Genomic DNA, 17,220 nt, shown 5'->3' with positions numbered 1-17,220 from the left:
CAAGCAAATCGGGATAAAAACTCTGGCTGCTGGGTCCATATTAGTGCATATCGGGCGAAAGATATATATGGGAGCTATATCTAAATCTGAACCGATTTCTTCCAAAATCAATAGGGTTCTATCCTGATCCAAATTAGGAACATGTGCCAAATTTGAAGGCGATTGGACTTAAATTGCGACCTAGACTTTGATCACAAAAATGTGTTCACAGACAGACGGACAGACGGACATGGTTATATAGACTCAGGGACCCATCCTGAGCATTATTGCCAAATACACCATGTGTCTATCTCGTCTCCTTCTGGGTGTTGCAAACATATGCACTAACTTATAATACCCTGTACCACAGTGTGGCGCAGGGTATAATTAATGCAACAAAATTTTCCCGTGGAGATAGTTGCTATTGCTAAAGCCACATTTTATGGCACCGATATGCAGAAGTGATATCAGCCTTCCTCGTCGACACTCAAGCGCTAAACGCCTTGGCCTACTTCTCCAAGCTTGGACTTGAGCCATTTGATATTGCGAAAAAAAAAAAAATTTTTTGGCAAAAACTGCGAACTAGACTTTGATCACAAAAATGTGTTCACAGACATGGCTATATCGACTCAGGAGCCCACCCTGAGCATTTTTGCCAAAGATACCATGTTCCACAGTGTGGCGCAGGGTATAAAAAAGCAATCACACTTGAATTTTATCATTCTTTTTAAATGCATTGGATCAAAATGCTTTTGTAAGCTTGTAAAGAATAAAATTAACTGTCACTGGAAACAAGCTGTTAATGAAATTAGTTGCTATGTATATCTGCCACTTTGTATATTGTATCACTAGACTTTAAGTTTTGTTTTAATATTGAACTTTAACTTGGATTTTTTTTTTTTTTTTTGGAAAGGAAATTCTGTTTTCTCCTCTTTGGATTTCACTTGGACAAAATAGAAATGCATTCACCTTTTGCCCCAAGTAAACGACCGAATCCAATTATCAATTGCAATTTATTATAGGCAAAATGTTTGGCCAAAAGTATGGAATGTCGATCCTGCCACCGTCGGTATAGCCAAGTGATTAGAAGAATAAGGAAAATCGCGTAGAAAATCATTTCGAATCAGAATGTAACTGCTGCGGTTGCAGATTGTGACTATATTAAACTTTGCAAAAAAATATACCCAATGGTTCCTTTTATATTGCATTGCACATTTAATATAAAATAATAAAAAGTAATTAATATTTAATTACTTTTATAATGTTTCAATTCAACAGCAAATAATGCATATTGATGTAGCCTGAAAGAATGTACCCTTGTTCCGAAGCAAAATTTCGGATTCTATTCATTTAAAATTCTTTAACAGACAGTAACGTTTCTTTGAAATTTCAAAAGTTTTTTTTTTACATAAAAAAACTTAATTGATATCAAGCTAACATAAAAACAAATATATACGGCCATAAGTTCGGCCAGACCGAATCTTATGTACCCTCCACCATGGATTGCATTGAAACTTCTACTAAAGACTGCCATCCACAATGGAATTATTTGGGTTGTCATAATACTTACTCATGGCAAGGTATCTTAAAACTTTTTAACATCGTCTTCTAAATTGTAAGTTGGACCAAACGTGGTATATATTTGATCAAAGAAAAGCAGATTACATATGTATATAATTCAGTTCTTGACCGGTAGTTACAAATATGAACTTTTGCGCGATAATTAGAGAGCCAGAATTGAAATAGAGGGTCGCTTTATATGTGGGCTATATACAATTATGAACCCATATGGACCAATTTTTGGTTTATCTGGGGGCTATATATAACTATAGACCGATATGGACCAAGTTCGGCATGGTTGTTTGCGACTATATACCTGCACAATGTACCAAATTTCAACCGAATCGGATGAATTATGGTCCGTCTGTCCGTCCGTCCTTCCGTCCATCTGCCCGTCCGTCTGTCCGTCCGTCCGTCTGTCTGTGAACACATTTTTGTGATCAAAGTCTAGGTCGCAATTTAAGTCCAATCGCCTTCAAATTTAGCACATGTCGCTAATTTGGGTCAGAATAGAACCCTATTGATTTTGGAAGAAATCGGTTCAGATTAAGATATAGCTCCCATATATATCTTTCGCCCGATATGCACTAATATGGACCCAGCAGCCAGAGTTTTATACCGATTTGCTTGAAATTTTGTACAAACATAACACTTACGGCCATTTTCATGTAGCTCCGTTAGGCTTTAACTGCCAGTTAACAGAAAGAAAAATGGAAATATCTTTTCTCCGGTTAACTTTAACTGAAAAATTTTCAGCAGTTAAGTTTCTAACTGGCATATGGAATATATACGCAAGATGACAGATATGTAGATATCACGGTTTAAAAGTTCGTTAGCTAACGTAGCACTAACGGAGCTTCATGAAAATGGGGGTTAGTCGTATAGTCAAGTGTGCAAAATTTGATTGAAATCGGTTCAGATTTAGATATATCTCCCATATATATCTTTCGCCCGATATGGACTTATATGGCCCCAGAAGCCAGATTTTTGGCCGAATTTGGTTGAAATTTTGCACTCTAATCCCACTCTAATCCCCAACAGTGAGGCGTGGTGCACACAGACCCCGGGGAATAAAGAATATATAGATTTCTACACTGATGGCTCCAACTTGGATGGACAAGTGGGTTTCGGGGTATATTCTAATGATCTGGAACTTCGAATAGCGAGTAGATTACCTAATCACTGTAGTGTTTTTCAGGCTGAAATGTTAGCAATAAGAGAGGTGGCGAATTGGCTGAGATATATACTCAGACAGTCAACCTGCAATAAAATCCTTGGACTCTGTGTTCCTCAACTCGAAAACGGCCATCGACTGCCGCAAATCTCTCAATGAGATGGCTGAGTAGTACAATATTCACCTAATATGGGTGCCTGGCCATAGGAACATATCGGGGAACTGCGAAGCGGATGAGTTGGCAAGGCAAGGGACTACCTTACATATTCCAGAGGAACTAGAATCTGTTGGTATGCCCCTGGCTACCTGCAAGCTCATGCTGCGTGAGAAGGCTGTTATGATGGCAAATGTTCGATGGGAGAATTGCAAGGATTGTAACGACACCAAGCAAATATGGCCCCAATTAAACTTAAACCGCACACTAGATATGCTAGTGTTCTCGAGACGTCAGATATCACTCCTGATATCTGCTATAACGGGTCGCTGCCTTATAGGCGATTTTGCAAAAACTATTTGCGCGAAGTATAATGACTATTGTATGAGCTGTCATGATGCGGAGGAAAAGGAATCAATTAAACACCTCTTGTGTGAATGTCCTGCATGTTGTGTAAAGCGCAAGCAACTTTTAGTAGCATACAGCTTCAAATTACTGGCTGATCTGGAAAACGTTAACTTAAGCAGTCTGCTAATGTTTTTGGAACAATCTGGTTGGTTCAACAAAGGAAAATAATCGAGAAGGTTCAGCGGTTAAAACCAGAAGTACCCATATATAATAGGTACTTTTAGTTACTATATATAATAGGTACTTTTAGTTAATATGGTATCACAATCGGGCTGCCACTTTAACCTAACCTAACCTAACCTAACCTAAGTACGAAATTTACACACTATTATGGATAAAAATTTTTAAAATAAAGATATTTTAAATTTAATTGTTTTGAGGCATACTTATTGAGCTGGGGAAATTTTCAAAAAAAAAGAAGTATATACGGCCGTAAGTTCGGCCAGGCCAAAGCTTATGTACCCTCTACCATGGATTGCGTAGAAACTTCTACTTCATCCACAATCGAATTACTTGGGTTGCGGTAACACTTGCCGATGGCAAGGTATCTTAAAACTTCCTAACACTGTAATATATACCACATAGTCCATACGTAGTATATATTAAACTAAAAAAGGCCGATTAAATACGTATATAATTAAGTTTAAAGTTTCTATAGAAATAAAATTTTGACAAAATAAAATTTTGACAAAATAAAATTTTGACAAAATAAAATTTTGACAACATTTTCTATAAAAGTAAAATTTGGAAAAAATTTTCTATAGAAATAAAATTTGGAAAAATTTTCCATAGAAATAAAATTTTGACAAAATTTTCTATAGAAATACAATTTTTACAAAATTTTCTTAAGAAATAAAATTTTGACAAAATTTTCTCAAGAAATACAATTTTGACGAAATTTTCTATAGAAATAAAATTTGACAAAATAAAATTTTGACAACATTTTCTATAAAAGTAAAATTTGGAAAAAATTTTCTATAGAAATAAAATTTTGAAAAATTTTTCTACAGAAATAAAATTTTGACAAAATTTTCTATAGAAATAAAATTTTGACAAAATTTTCTATAGAAATACAATTTTTACAAAATTTTCTTAAGAAATAAAATTTTGACAAAATTTTCTATAGAAATAAAATTTTGACAAAATTTTCTATAGAAATAAAATTTTGACAAAATTTTCTATAGAAATAACATTTTGACAATGTTTTCTATAAAAATAAAAATTTGGTAGATTATTTTTGGCTCGAGTGTCAACCATGAATATGAACCGATATGGATCAATTTTTGTGTGATTGGGGATCGGCTATATATACTAACACCACGTTGCAAATTTCAACCGGATCGGATGAATTTTGCTCCTCCAAGAGGCTCCGGAGATCAAATCTGGGGAACGGTTTACATGGGGGCTATATATAATTATGGACCGATATGGACCAATTCATGCGTGTTAGTTAGAGACCACATTCTAACACCATGTTCCAAATTTCAACCGGATCGTGCAACATTTGATTGAAATCGATTCAGATTTAGATATAGCTCCCTTATATATCTTTCGCCCGATATGGACTAATATGGTCCTAGAAGCCAGAGTTTTGGCCCAATTTGTTTAAAATTTTGCCCTAGGAGTACAATTAGTAGTGAAGTAAAGTGTGCAAAATCTGATTGAAATCGGTTCAGAGTTAGATATAGCTCCCATATATATCTTTCGCCCGATATGGACTAATATGGTTCTAATAGCCAGAGTTTTGGCCCAATTTGGTTGAAATTTTACATAGGGAGTAGATTTAGCATTGTAGCTATGCGTGCCAAATATGATTGAAATCGGTTCAGATTTATATATAGCTCCCATATATAGCTTTCGCCCGATTTACACTCATATGACCACAGAGGCCAATTTTTACTCCGATTTAGTTGAAATTTTGCACAGAGAGTAGAATTAGCATTGTAGCTATGCGTGCCTAATTTGTTTGAAATTGGTTCAGATTTAGATATAGCTCCCATATATATGTTTTTCTGATTTCGACAAAAATGGTCAAAATACCAACATTTTTCCTTTTAAAATCACCTCTGCTTAGTCGAAAACGTGTAAATAGGACTGTAATTTTTCTAAACTTCTAATACATATATATCGAGCGATAAAGCATAAATAAACTTTTGCGAAGTTTCCTTAAAATTGCTTCAGATTTAAATGTTTCCCATATTTTTTTTACTAACATTGTGTTCCACCCTAGTGCATTAACCGACTTAAATTTTGAGTCTATAGATTTTATAAAAGTCTATTCAAATCGAGTGATATTTAAATGTATGTATTTGGGACAAACCTTTATATATAGCACCCAACACCAGTGTTGCCAGGTTAGTTTTCCCCCCAAATTTAGGGTTTTTTTCACGTTTAGGGGGATTTTTAGGGGTAAAATTTATTTGGGGGATTTTTGGGGGTAAAAAATTATTTCAGAGCTTATAAAGTCGAGCAATTCTCAAGCAAATTCGGAACAATTCTAGCATGAGTTATGAGAAAAAAGATGCGGAAAGTCAACAAGAAGATCCTAAATACAAAGAAGTATCCAATAGCATTATTTTCGTTATCTCTTCTGTTGAAAGGACATTTTTAATATTTGACAAAATTAAAAACAATCGTATTTTAACTTAGCAGCTGAAAGCTTTTTAAGTGTAAGCCCGCTTTTTAAATCGATATACATATTGTATTATTACATCCATAAAAAAAATAATTTCCTCAGGGATAAAATTTTAAACAAACGAAAATCTCTTTTGTATTAAAGTATTTTCTTAAATAGCAAATTTTATTTTTTATTTACTTCAAACGAAAAAAAAATTTAGCATCAAAAGAAAACTTAGTTTTTCTAAAATTTCGTTTGTCAGGAAAGAACTCTTCTTTCAGGATATATATTTGTGTTAAATTTAATTTTTAAAGTGTATCGCTACAGGATTTTTTTTCACGTAATTTTGGGACCACTTTTTGTACTTTTATACTCTGAAATTTTTTGGGGGTTTTTGAAAAAAGCTTAGACCAATTTAGGGTTTTTTTCTTAAGATTTGGGGGGAAGAACCAAAAATCACCTGGCAACACTGCCCAACACATTTGACGGATGTGATATGGTATCGAAAATGTAGATCTACAGAGTGGCGCAGTGTATAATATAGTCGGCCCCGCCCGACTTTAGACTTTCCTTACTTGTTTTACAATACACTTTAGTTAATTTTAGCGTCAGTTTAGCAACGGACATATTTTTCCTTTGTATATAGTATTCACTAATTTCAATACACTCAAGTTTATTTGGATCCAAAGACTTTGACCTTGGAGTTTATCATTGATTCCGAGCCCAAGATGCGGCTGCTTTAAAACAAAAACATTTTTTTGGGAGCTATTTAGAAAAACAGAGAACTAACCATGGAGTAAAATTTTGATTAATTTTAGAAAATGTTAACTACACGGATAGAAAAATTATGCTTCGTATATGTTCATATGTAAACAAAATAGGTTTCAGTCCAAATTTCTTAAACAGCATATATTTTAGTTCACAAATATAATGTTCCTAAATTAGCACAAAATGTTTGGGACACATATGTTAATATGTTTGGGCCATCAATGTTTCATAAAAATAATATATGTGGGTGCAAACATATATTAACATAGAAATTTCGAATAAGCATTCAGAGAGCGAGAGAGAGAGAGAGAGTGTGTTTAAGGAGAAATAGAATTGAGAACCTAGAAAGTTGACGAAAGACAACAAAACAACACTGCGAGAGAATCAAATGAGAACAATTGGAAAATGAAAAAAAAAAATTTGGATATAATTATTTTTATTTTAGGAAAATTTGGTAGTTTTTGTTCCAATATTGCAAAAATGCTTTTAGTGCCATAAGAAGTTCATGATGGACATATTAAAGGTAAAATATAACAAGTAAGTAAAGTAGAAAGTCGGACGGGGCCGACATAATCATACCCTAAACCACCTCTATTGAATTAATCAACATAATTTTGCATTTGTGAGGTATCATTGGTATAGGTTTGAGAGATAACCCGCAATTCCATATTTAAAACCATTAGGTAAATGTTTATGTATTATGGCCAAATTTGAGAAAATCGAGCGATGCATATATATGGAAGTTGTATCTAAATGTGAACCAATTTGGATAATATTCTGCAGGTTTCATTGATACTAGAAAAGGTTACCTTGTGCTAAATTTGACTAAGATTGGTTAATACATAAGGCTATTATGGTCAAAAAATAAGATTGTTAGGGGTACATTATGGTCAAAAAATAAGGTTTGGGGGGCCCCATCCTATGGTGGAGGGTATAAAAAATGGGTCATATCGGTTCACTTTTACGTATAGCCCCCATATAAACGGACCCCCAGATTTGGTTGCAGAGCCTCTAAGAGAAGCCTATTTCATCCGATCTGGCTGAAATTTGCTACAGAGTGTTGGTACATGGTCTCTAACAAGCATGCACAAATTGGTCCACATCGGTTCATAATTATACATAGGCCCCATATAAACCGATCCCCAGATTTGGCTTGTGGAGCCTCAAAGAGAAGCAAATTTCATTCGATCCGGTTCAAATTAGGTACACAAAAAAAAATTTCACAAAATTTTTTCCAATTAAAATCTTAATTGAATTTTAAAAAAATATTCAATTAAAAATTTAATTGATTCAACAAATTTTTAAATTGAAACAAAAATCAATCGCACAAATTAATAGTATCAATTAATTTTTTAATTGGATCAATTAATTTTTTAATTGACTGTCAATTAATTTTTTAATTGATACTATCATTTCTGTGATTGAAGACATTTCAATTAAAAAATTAATTGGATCAATTAATTTCGTGATTGAAGTCAAAAAATATTATTTTGTGTGTACATGATGTTGGTATATGGTCTCCAACAAGCATGCAAAATTTGGTCTACATCGGTTCATAATTATATATAGCACCCATATAAACCGATCCCCCGATTTGGCTTGCGGAGCCTCTAAGAGAAGCAAATTTCATCGAATCCGGCTGAAATTTGATACACGATGTTTTGCATGGTCTCTAACAACCATGCAAAAATTGGTCATCATCGGTCCATAATTATATATAGCCGCCATATATACTGATCACCTGATTTGACCTCCGGAGCCTCTTGCAGGAGCAAAATTCATCCGATCCGGTGTATGTGTATGGCCAATAACAACCATGCCCAAATTGGACTAACTTACAATTTAGAAGATGATGTTAAGATGTTTTAAGATGCCTTGCCATCGGCCGCAACCCAAGTAATTTAATTGTGGATGACCGTCTTTAGTAGAAGTTTCTACGCAATCCATGGTAGAGGGTACATAAGATTTGGCCTAGCCGAACTTATGGCCGTATATACGTGTCTCCACTTCCGATGCAGTCCTTTTGGACAAGTCCACAAATATTTATTTTAAAGCGCAGCCTGGAATCCCCCATGAAGTTTTTTTCCACTTCCAATTCAGTCCTTTTGGAAAAGTCAACAAACATTTCTTTTAAAGCGCATCTCGGGATCCCTTAACGATTTTTTTCACTACCAATACAGTTCTTTTGGACAAATTGGAAATTCAAGTTTTGGACAAAACGAAAGAAAATAAATAAAAAAGTAAAAAAAAAAACAAGTATAAACGGCCGTACGTTCTGCCAGGCCGAATCTTATGTACCCTCCACCATGGATTGCGTAGAAACTTCTACGAAAGACTGTCATCCACAATCGAATTACTTGGGTTGTGGTATCTTAAATCGTTTTCTAAATTGTGAGTTAGTCCATACGTGGCATAAAGTATGTGTAGAAAAGTCTACAAATAATTACGAATCGATATGGTCTTTTGCATGGTACGTAGGGAGCCAGAATTGAAATATGGGAGTCGCTTATATGGGGGCTATATACAATTATTGATATGGACCAATTTTTGTGTGATTGGGAATCGATTTATCTGAAAGCTATACATAACTATAGACCGATATGGACCTAGCTAGACATGGTTGTTAACGGCCATATACTGTCACAATGTACCAAATTTCAACTGACTCGGATGAAATTTGCTCCTCCAAGAGGCTCCAAAACCAAATCTCGGGATCGGTTTATATGGGGGCTATATATGATTATGGACTGATATGGATCACTTTTGGCATGGTTGTTAAATATCATATACTACCACCACGTACAAAATTTCAACCAGATCGGATGAATTTTGCTTCTCCAAAAGGCACCGCAGGTCAAATCTGGGGATCGGTTTATATGGGTGCTATATATAATTATGGATTGATATGAACCAATTCCTGCATGGTTGTTGGATACCATATTCTAACATCACGTACCAAATTTCAACCGAATCGGATGAATTTTGCTCTTCCAAGGGGCTCCGGAGGTCAAATCTGGGGATTGGTTTATATGGTGGCTATATATAATTATGGACCGATTTCGACCAATTTTTGCATGGGAGTTTGAGGCCATATATTAACACCACGTACCAAATTTCAACTGAATCAGATGAATTTTGGTCTTCCAAGAGGATCCGGAGGTCAAATCTGGTGATCGGTTTATATGGGGGCCGATGTGGACCAATTTTTGCATGGTTGTTAGAGAACATATACCAACACCATGTACCAAATTTCATCCGGATAGGATGAAATTTGCTTCTCTTAGAGGCCTCACAAGCCAAATCGGGGGATCGGTTTATATGGGGGCTATACATAATTATGGACCGATGTGGACCAATTTTTGCATGGTTATTAGAGACCATATACTAACACCATGTACCAAATTTCAGCCGGATCGGATGAAATTTGCGTCTCTTAGAGGCCTCGCAAGCCAAATCGGGGGATCGGTTTATATGGGGGCTATATATAATTATGGACCGATGTGGACCAATTTTTGCATGGTTGTTAGATACCATATACTAACACCATGTACCAAATTTCAGCCGGATCGGATGAAATTTGCTTCTCTTAGAGGCCTCGCAAGCCAAATTTGGAGGTCCATTTATATGGGGGCTATACGTAAAAGTGGACCGATATGGCCCATTTGCAATACCATCCGACCTACATCAATAACAACTACTTGTGCCAAGTTTCAAGTCGATAGCTTGTTTCGTTCGGAAGTTAGCATGATTTCAACAGACGTACGGACGGACGGACATGCTCAGATCAACTCAGAATTTCACCACGACCCAGAATTTATATACTTTATGGGATCTTAGAGCAATATTTCGATGTGTAACAAACGGAATGACAAAGTTAATATACCCCCTATCCTATGGTGGAGGGTATAAAAATAATTAAAAAATAATAAAGAAAATCATCCCCGCTGGAATTGAACCCGTGCCGATTAACTTTTTCACTTCCATGGAAGTTCCTTTGAGAAGTTTTCCAAATTACGATAACTTTTTAATTTTTTGTTGATTTTAATGTAATTTAGTCAGTAGCGAAAATATGTGTACAATATAATTTATGTTGGGCTTCTCACATATTTTGAAAACAAATTGAATTGTACCAAATAGGTAATTGTAGTACCATTGTACTTTTGAAAAGTCGAATGTAACAAATATAGTACAATTGTAACAACTTTTACATCCCTGTTCCAAGCGTTTTATTTTTTTGCGTGTATATCAATGCCAAAATCATTGAAGGAACGACAAAATCTTTAGAACGAGGCATGCTTTGTTTTCCAGCGTAAGCCAAGTAAGCTATGGCTACAAAAGAAACTAAACTAAAATATTAATAAGCTATGCGTACATTAATATTAATGACAATATTTCCGTACAAAGTTGATAAATAGGCCATTGACATTTAATAAAATTCCAGTACTATTGAAGTTCCTAATCCTAATTAAAACAAGTGAGTAAAGTAGAAAGTCGGGCGGGGCCGACTATATCATAGCCTAAACTACCCATAATGAATTAGTAAACATAAGCATTTGTGGGATATCATTTGTATAGGTTTGGGTCAACCAGCATTTCCATATTTAAGAACATTAAGGGGTACATGGTTATAGCAGTTTTAAAGGGTGGTTAAAATTTCAAGGGCCGATATTGATTTTGAATAAAACACAAACTATTTAGGAAATTATTGTAATTTTATTTTATTACGATATATTGGTATTACTCAATTATGTATGGAACAAAATATCGGCCAAATGGGCGCCGCGACAAAAGAGCCATTGTTTCGTTAGCTGTGTGGCAAGTGGCACCGTCCTGCTGAAACCACATATCGTCCACATCCATATCTTCCAATTCGGGTCATAAAAAGTTCGTTATCATCTCACGATAGCGAAAACCATTCACAATAACTGCCTGACCGGCCTCATTTAGGAAAAAATACGGCCCGATGGTGCCGCCAGCCCATAAACCGCACCAGACAGTCACTCTTTTTGGGTGCATTAGTTTTTCGACAATCACTCTTGGATTCTCATTCGCCCAAATGCGGCAATTCTGTTTATTGACGAATCCACTGAGGTGAAAATGTGCCTCATCACTGAAGATGATTTTCTTCGAAAATTGATCATCCACTGTTGCCATTTCTTTGAAATCGGTTCAGATTTAGTTATAGCTCCCATATATATGTATGGCCCGATTTTCACAAAAATGACAATAAACCCCTTATTTATCAACCTATCTCAAATTTGGCTTACTCTAATCTTCTATGGTACTTAATATATGTGCAAAATATCATCCAAATCGGTTCATATTTAGCTGTAGCTCCCATATATATGTATGGCCCGATTTTTTAAAATTTGCCCCTTATAACCTTATTTTTCACCATAGTGGCCTCATTTATAAACCGATCTTACTCAAATACAGCATAATGCAATCTCCTCTATCATCAACCAAATATATCATTCAAATTTGCAGAATTTGGAATATCATCCAAATTTGTTCAGATAGAAATAAAATTGTGACAAAAATTTCTATAGAAATAAAATTTTGACAAAATTTTCTACAGAAATAAAATTTTGACAAAATTTTCTATAGAAATAAAATGTTGACAAAATTTTCTATAGAAATAAAATTTTGATAACATAAGAAATAAAATTTTGACAACATTTTCTATAGAAATATAATTTTGACAACATTTTCTATAGCAAGAAATTTTTGACCACATTTTCTATAGCAATAAAATTTTAACAAAATTTCCTATCAAAATAAAATTTTAACAAAATTTTCAATACAAATAAAATTTTGACAAAATTTTCTATAGAAATAAAATTTTGACAAAATTTTCTATAGGAATATAATTTTGACAAAATTTTCTATAGAAATAAAGTTTTGTCAAAATATTCTACAGGAATAAAGTTTTAACAGAATTTTGTATGGAAGTAAAATTTCGTCAATTTTTATACCCTGCTCCACACTGTGGAACAGGGTATTATAAGTTAGTGCATATGTTTGTAACACCCAGAAGGAGACGAGATAGATAGATGGTGTCTTTGGCAAAAATGCTCAGGGTGGGCTCTTGAGTCGATATAGCCATGTCCGTCTGTCCGTGAACACATTTTTGTAATCAAAGTCTAGGTCGCAGTTTTAGTTCAATCGACTTCAAATTTGGCACAAGTATGTGTTTTGGCTCAGAATAGATCCCTATTGATTTTGAAAGAAATCGGTTCAGATTTAGATATAGCTCCCATATATATATTTCGCCCGATATGGACTTATATGGCCCCAGAAGCCAGAGTTTTACCCTAATTTGCTTAAAATTTTGCACAAGAAGAACAATTAGTACTATAGTCAAGTGTGCCAAATTTTATTGAAATCGGTTCAGATTTAGATATAGTTCCCATATATATCTTTCGCCCGATGTGGACTAATACGGTCCCAGAAGCCAGAGTTTTACCCCAATTTGGTTGAAATTTTGCACAGAGAGTAGAATTAGCATTGTTGCTATGCGTGCCAAATTTGGTTGAAATCTGTTCAGATTTAGATATAGCTCCCATATATAGCTTTCGCCCGATTTACACTCATATGACCACAGAGGCCAATTTTTTGCTCCGATTTAGTTGAAATTTTGCACAGGGAGTAGACTTAGCATTGTAGCTATGCGTGCCAAATTTGGTCAAAATCGGTTCAGATTTAGATATATCTCCCATATATAGCTTTCGCCCGATTTACACTCATATGACCACAGAGGCCAATTTTTAACTCCGATTTAGTTGAAATTTTGCACAGGGAGTAGAATTAGCATTGTAGCTATGCGTGCCAAATTTGGTTGAAATCGGTTCAGATTTAGATATAGCTCCCATATATATGTTTTTCTGATTTCGACAAAAATGGTCAAAATACCAACATTTTCCTTGTAAAATCGCCACTGCTTAGTCGAAAAGTTGTAAAAATGACTCTAATTTTCCTAAACTTCTAATACATATATATCGAGCGATAAATCATAAATAAAATTATTCGAAGTTTCCTTAAAATTACTTCAGATTTAAACGTTTCCCATATTTATACCCTGCTCCACACTGTGGAACAGGGTATTATAAGTTAGTGCATATGTTTGCAACACCCAGAAGGAGACGAGATAGACACATGGTGTCTTTGGCAAAAATGCTTAGGGTGGGCTCCTGAGTCGATATAGCCATGTCCGTCTGTCCGTCTGTCCGTCTGTCCGTGAACACATTTTTGTAATCAAAGTCTAGGTCGCAGTTTTAGTCCAATCGACTTCAAATTTGGCACAAGTATGTGTTTTGGTTCAGAATAGATCCCTATTGATTTTGGAAGAAATCGGTTCAGATTTAGATATAGCTCCCATATATATCTTTCGCCCGATTTACACTCATATGACCACAGAAGCCAATTTTTTGCTCCGATTTAGTTGAAATTTTGCACAGGGAGTAGAATTAGCATTGTAGCTATGTGTGCCAAATTTGGTTGAAATCGGTTCAGATTTAGATATAGCTCCAATATATAGCTTTCGGCCGATTTACACTTATATGACCACAGAGGCCAATTTTTTGCTCCGATTTAGTTGAAATTTTGCACAGGGAGTAGAATTAGCATTGTAGCTATGCGTGCCAAATTTGGTTGAAATCAGTTCAGATTTAGATATATCTCCCATATATAGCTTTCGCTCGATTTACACTCATATGACCACAGAGGCCAATTTTTAACTCCGATTTAGTTGAAATTTTACACAGGCAGTAGAAGTAGCATTGTTGCTATGCGTGCCAAATTTCGTTGAAATCGGTTCAGATGTAGATATAGCTCCCATATATATGTTTTTCTGATTTCGACAAAAATGGTCAAAATACCAACATTTTCCTTGTAAAATCGCCACTGCTTAGTCGAAAAGTTGTAAAAATTACTCTAATTTTCCTAAACTTCTAATACATATATATCGAGCGATAAATCATAAATAAAATTTTTTGAAGTTTCCCTTAAATTGCTTCAGATTTAAACGTTTCCCATATTTATACCCTGCTCCACACTGTGGAACAGGGTATTATAAGTTAGTGCATATGTTTGCAACACCCAGAAGGAGACGAGATAAACACATGGTGTCTTTGGCAAAAATGCTTAGGGTGGGCTCCTGAGTCGATATAGCCATGTCTGTCTGTCCGTCTGTCCGTGAACACATTTTTGTAATCAAAGTCTAGGTCGCAGTTTTAGTCCAATCGACTTCAAATTTGGCACAAGTATGTGTTTTGGTTCAGAATAGATCCCTATTGATTTTGGAAGAAATCGGTTCAGATTTAGATATAGCTCCCATATATATCTTTCGCCCGATTTACACTCATATGACCACAGAAGCCAATTTTTTGCTCCGATTTAGTTGAAATTTTGCACAGGGAGTAGAATTAGCATTGTAGCTATGTGTGCCAAATTTGGTTGAAATCGGTTCAGATTTAGATATAGCTCCAATATATAGCTTTCGGCCGATTTACACTTATATGACCACAGAGGCCAATTTTTTGCTCCGATTTAGTTGAAATTTTGCACAGGGAGTAGAATTAGCATTGTAGCTATGCGTGCCAAATTTGGTTGAAATCGGTTCAGATTTAGATATATCTCCCATATATAGCTTTCGCTCGATTTACACTCATATGACCACAGAGGCCAATTTTTAACTCCGATTTAGTTGAAATTTTACACAGGCAGTAGAAGTAGCATTGTTGCTATGCGTGCCAAATTTCGTTGAAATCGGTTCAGATGTAGATATAGCTCCCATATATATGTTCTTCTGATTTCGACAAAAATGGTCAAAATACCAACATTTTCCTTGTAAAATCGCCACTGCTTAGTCGAAAAGTTGTAAAAATTACTCTAATTTTCCTAAACTTCTAATACATATATATCGAGCGATAAATCATAAATAAAATTTTTTGAAGTTTCCCTTAAATTGCTTCAGATTTAAACGTTTCCCATATTTATACCCTGCTCCACACTGTGGAACAGGGTATTATAAGTTAGTGCATATGTTTGCAACACCCAGAAGGAGACGAGATAGACACATGGTGTCTTTGGCAAAAATGCTTAGGGTGGGCTCCTGAGTCGATATAGCCATGTCCGTCTGTCCGTCTGTGCGTCTGTCCGTGAACACATTTTTGTAATCAAAGTCTAGGTCGCAGTTTTAGTCCAATCGACTTCAAATTTGGCACAAGTATGTGTTTTGGTTCAGAATAGATCCCTATTGATTTTGGAAGAAATCGGTTCAGATTTAGATATAGCTCCCATATATATCTTTCGCCCGATTTACACTCATATGACCACAGAAGCCAATTTTTTGCTCCGATTTAGTTGAAATTTTGCACAGGGAGTAGAATTAGCATTGTAGCTATGTGTGCCAAATTTGGTTGAAATCGGTTCAGATTTAGATATAGCTCCAATATATAGCTTTCGGCCGATTTACACTTATATGACCACAGAGGCCAATTTTTTGCTCCGATTTAGTTGAAATTTTGCACAGGGAGTAGAATTAGCATTGTAGCTATGCGTGCCAAATTTGGTTGAAATCGGTTCAGATTTAGATATATCTCCCATATATAGCTTTCGCTCGATTTACACTCATATGACCACAGAGGCCAATTTTTAACTCCGATTTAGTTGAAATTTTACACAGGCAGTAGAAGTAGCATTGTTGCTATGCGTGCCAAATTTCGTTGAAATCGGTTCAGATGTAGATATAGCTCCCATATATATGTTTTTCTGATTTCGACAAAAATGGTCAAAATACCAACATTTTCCTTGTAAAATCGCCACTGCTTAGTCGAAAAGTTGTAAAAATTACTCTAATTTTCCTAAACTTCTAATACATATATATCGAGCGATAAATCATAAATAAAATTTTTTGAAGTTTCCCTTAAATTGCTTCAGATTTAAACGTTTCCCATATTTATACCCTGCTCCACACTGTGGAACAGGGTATTATAAGTTAGTGCATATGTTTGCAACACCCAGAAGGAGACGAGATAGACACATGGTGTCTTTGGCAAAAATGCTTAGGGTGGGCTCCTGAGTCGATATAGCCATGTCCGTCTGTCCGTCTGTCCGTGAACACATTTTTGTAATCAAAGTCTAGGTCGCAGTTTTAGTCCAATCGACTTCAAATTTGGCACAAGTATGTGTTTTGGTTCAGAATAGATCCCTATTGATTTTGGAAGAAATCGGTTCAGATTTAGATATAGCTCCCATATATATCTTTCGCCCGATTTACACTCATATGACCACAGAAGCCAATTTTTTGCTCCGATTTAGTTGAAATTTTGCACAGGGAGTAGAATTAGCATTGTAGCTATGTGTGCCAAATTTGGTTGAAATCGGTTCAGATTTAGATATAGCTCCAATATATAGCTTTCGGCCGATTTACACTTATATGACCACAGAGGCCAATTTTTTGCTCCGATTTAGTTGAAATTTTGCACAGGGAGTAGAATTAGCATTATAGCTATGCGTGCCAAATTTGGTTGAAATCGGTTCAGATTTAGATATATCTCC

The 17,220-nt window shown here is 35.2% G+C and overlaps 3 protein-coding genes across 3 annotated transcripts in view; 1 reads left to right on the top strand and 2 right to left on the bottom strand.

Annotated features, from left to right (window-relative positions):
* LOC142228754 (putative cytochrome P450 313a4) overlaps positions 1 to 1,153 on the bottom strand; it is a 47,242-nt gene extending 46,089 nt beyond the window's left edge. The window contains exon 1 of the mRNA XM_075299264.1: positions 949 to 1,153. Coding sequence (XP_075155379.1) covers positions 949 to 1,096 — 148 coding nt within the window. The 5' untranslated portion in view covers positions 1,097 to 1,153. The remainder of the gene's footprint in view (positions 1 to 948) is intronic.
* The window catches only part of LOC142228753 (putative cytochrome P450 313a4), a 170,909-nt gene that overhangs the window by 86,413 nt on the left and 67,276 nt on the right, over positions 1 to 17,220 (top strand). The gene's annotated exons all lie outside the window — the stretch shown is intronic.
* LOC142231191 (putative cytochrome P450 313a4) overlaps positions 1 to 17,220 on the bottom strand; it is a 169,246-nt gene that overhangs the window by 125,921 nt on the left and 26,105 nt on the right. The window lies entirely within an intron of this gene.

Source organism: Haematobia irritans, chromosome 3, assembly GCF_050003625.1.
Source record: "Haematobia irritans isolate KBUSLIRL chromosome 3, ASM5000362v1, whole genome shotgun sequence".
Classification (NCBI taxonomy): Eukaryota; Metazoa; Arthropoda; class Insecta; order Diptera; family Muscidae; genus Haematobia; species Haematobia irritans.
Note: the sequence above shows the minus strand (reverse complement) of the source record. Positions and strands in the feature narration are given on the sequence as shown.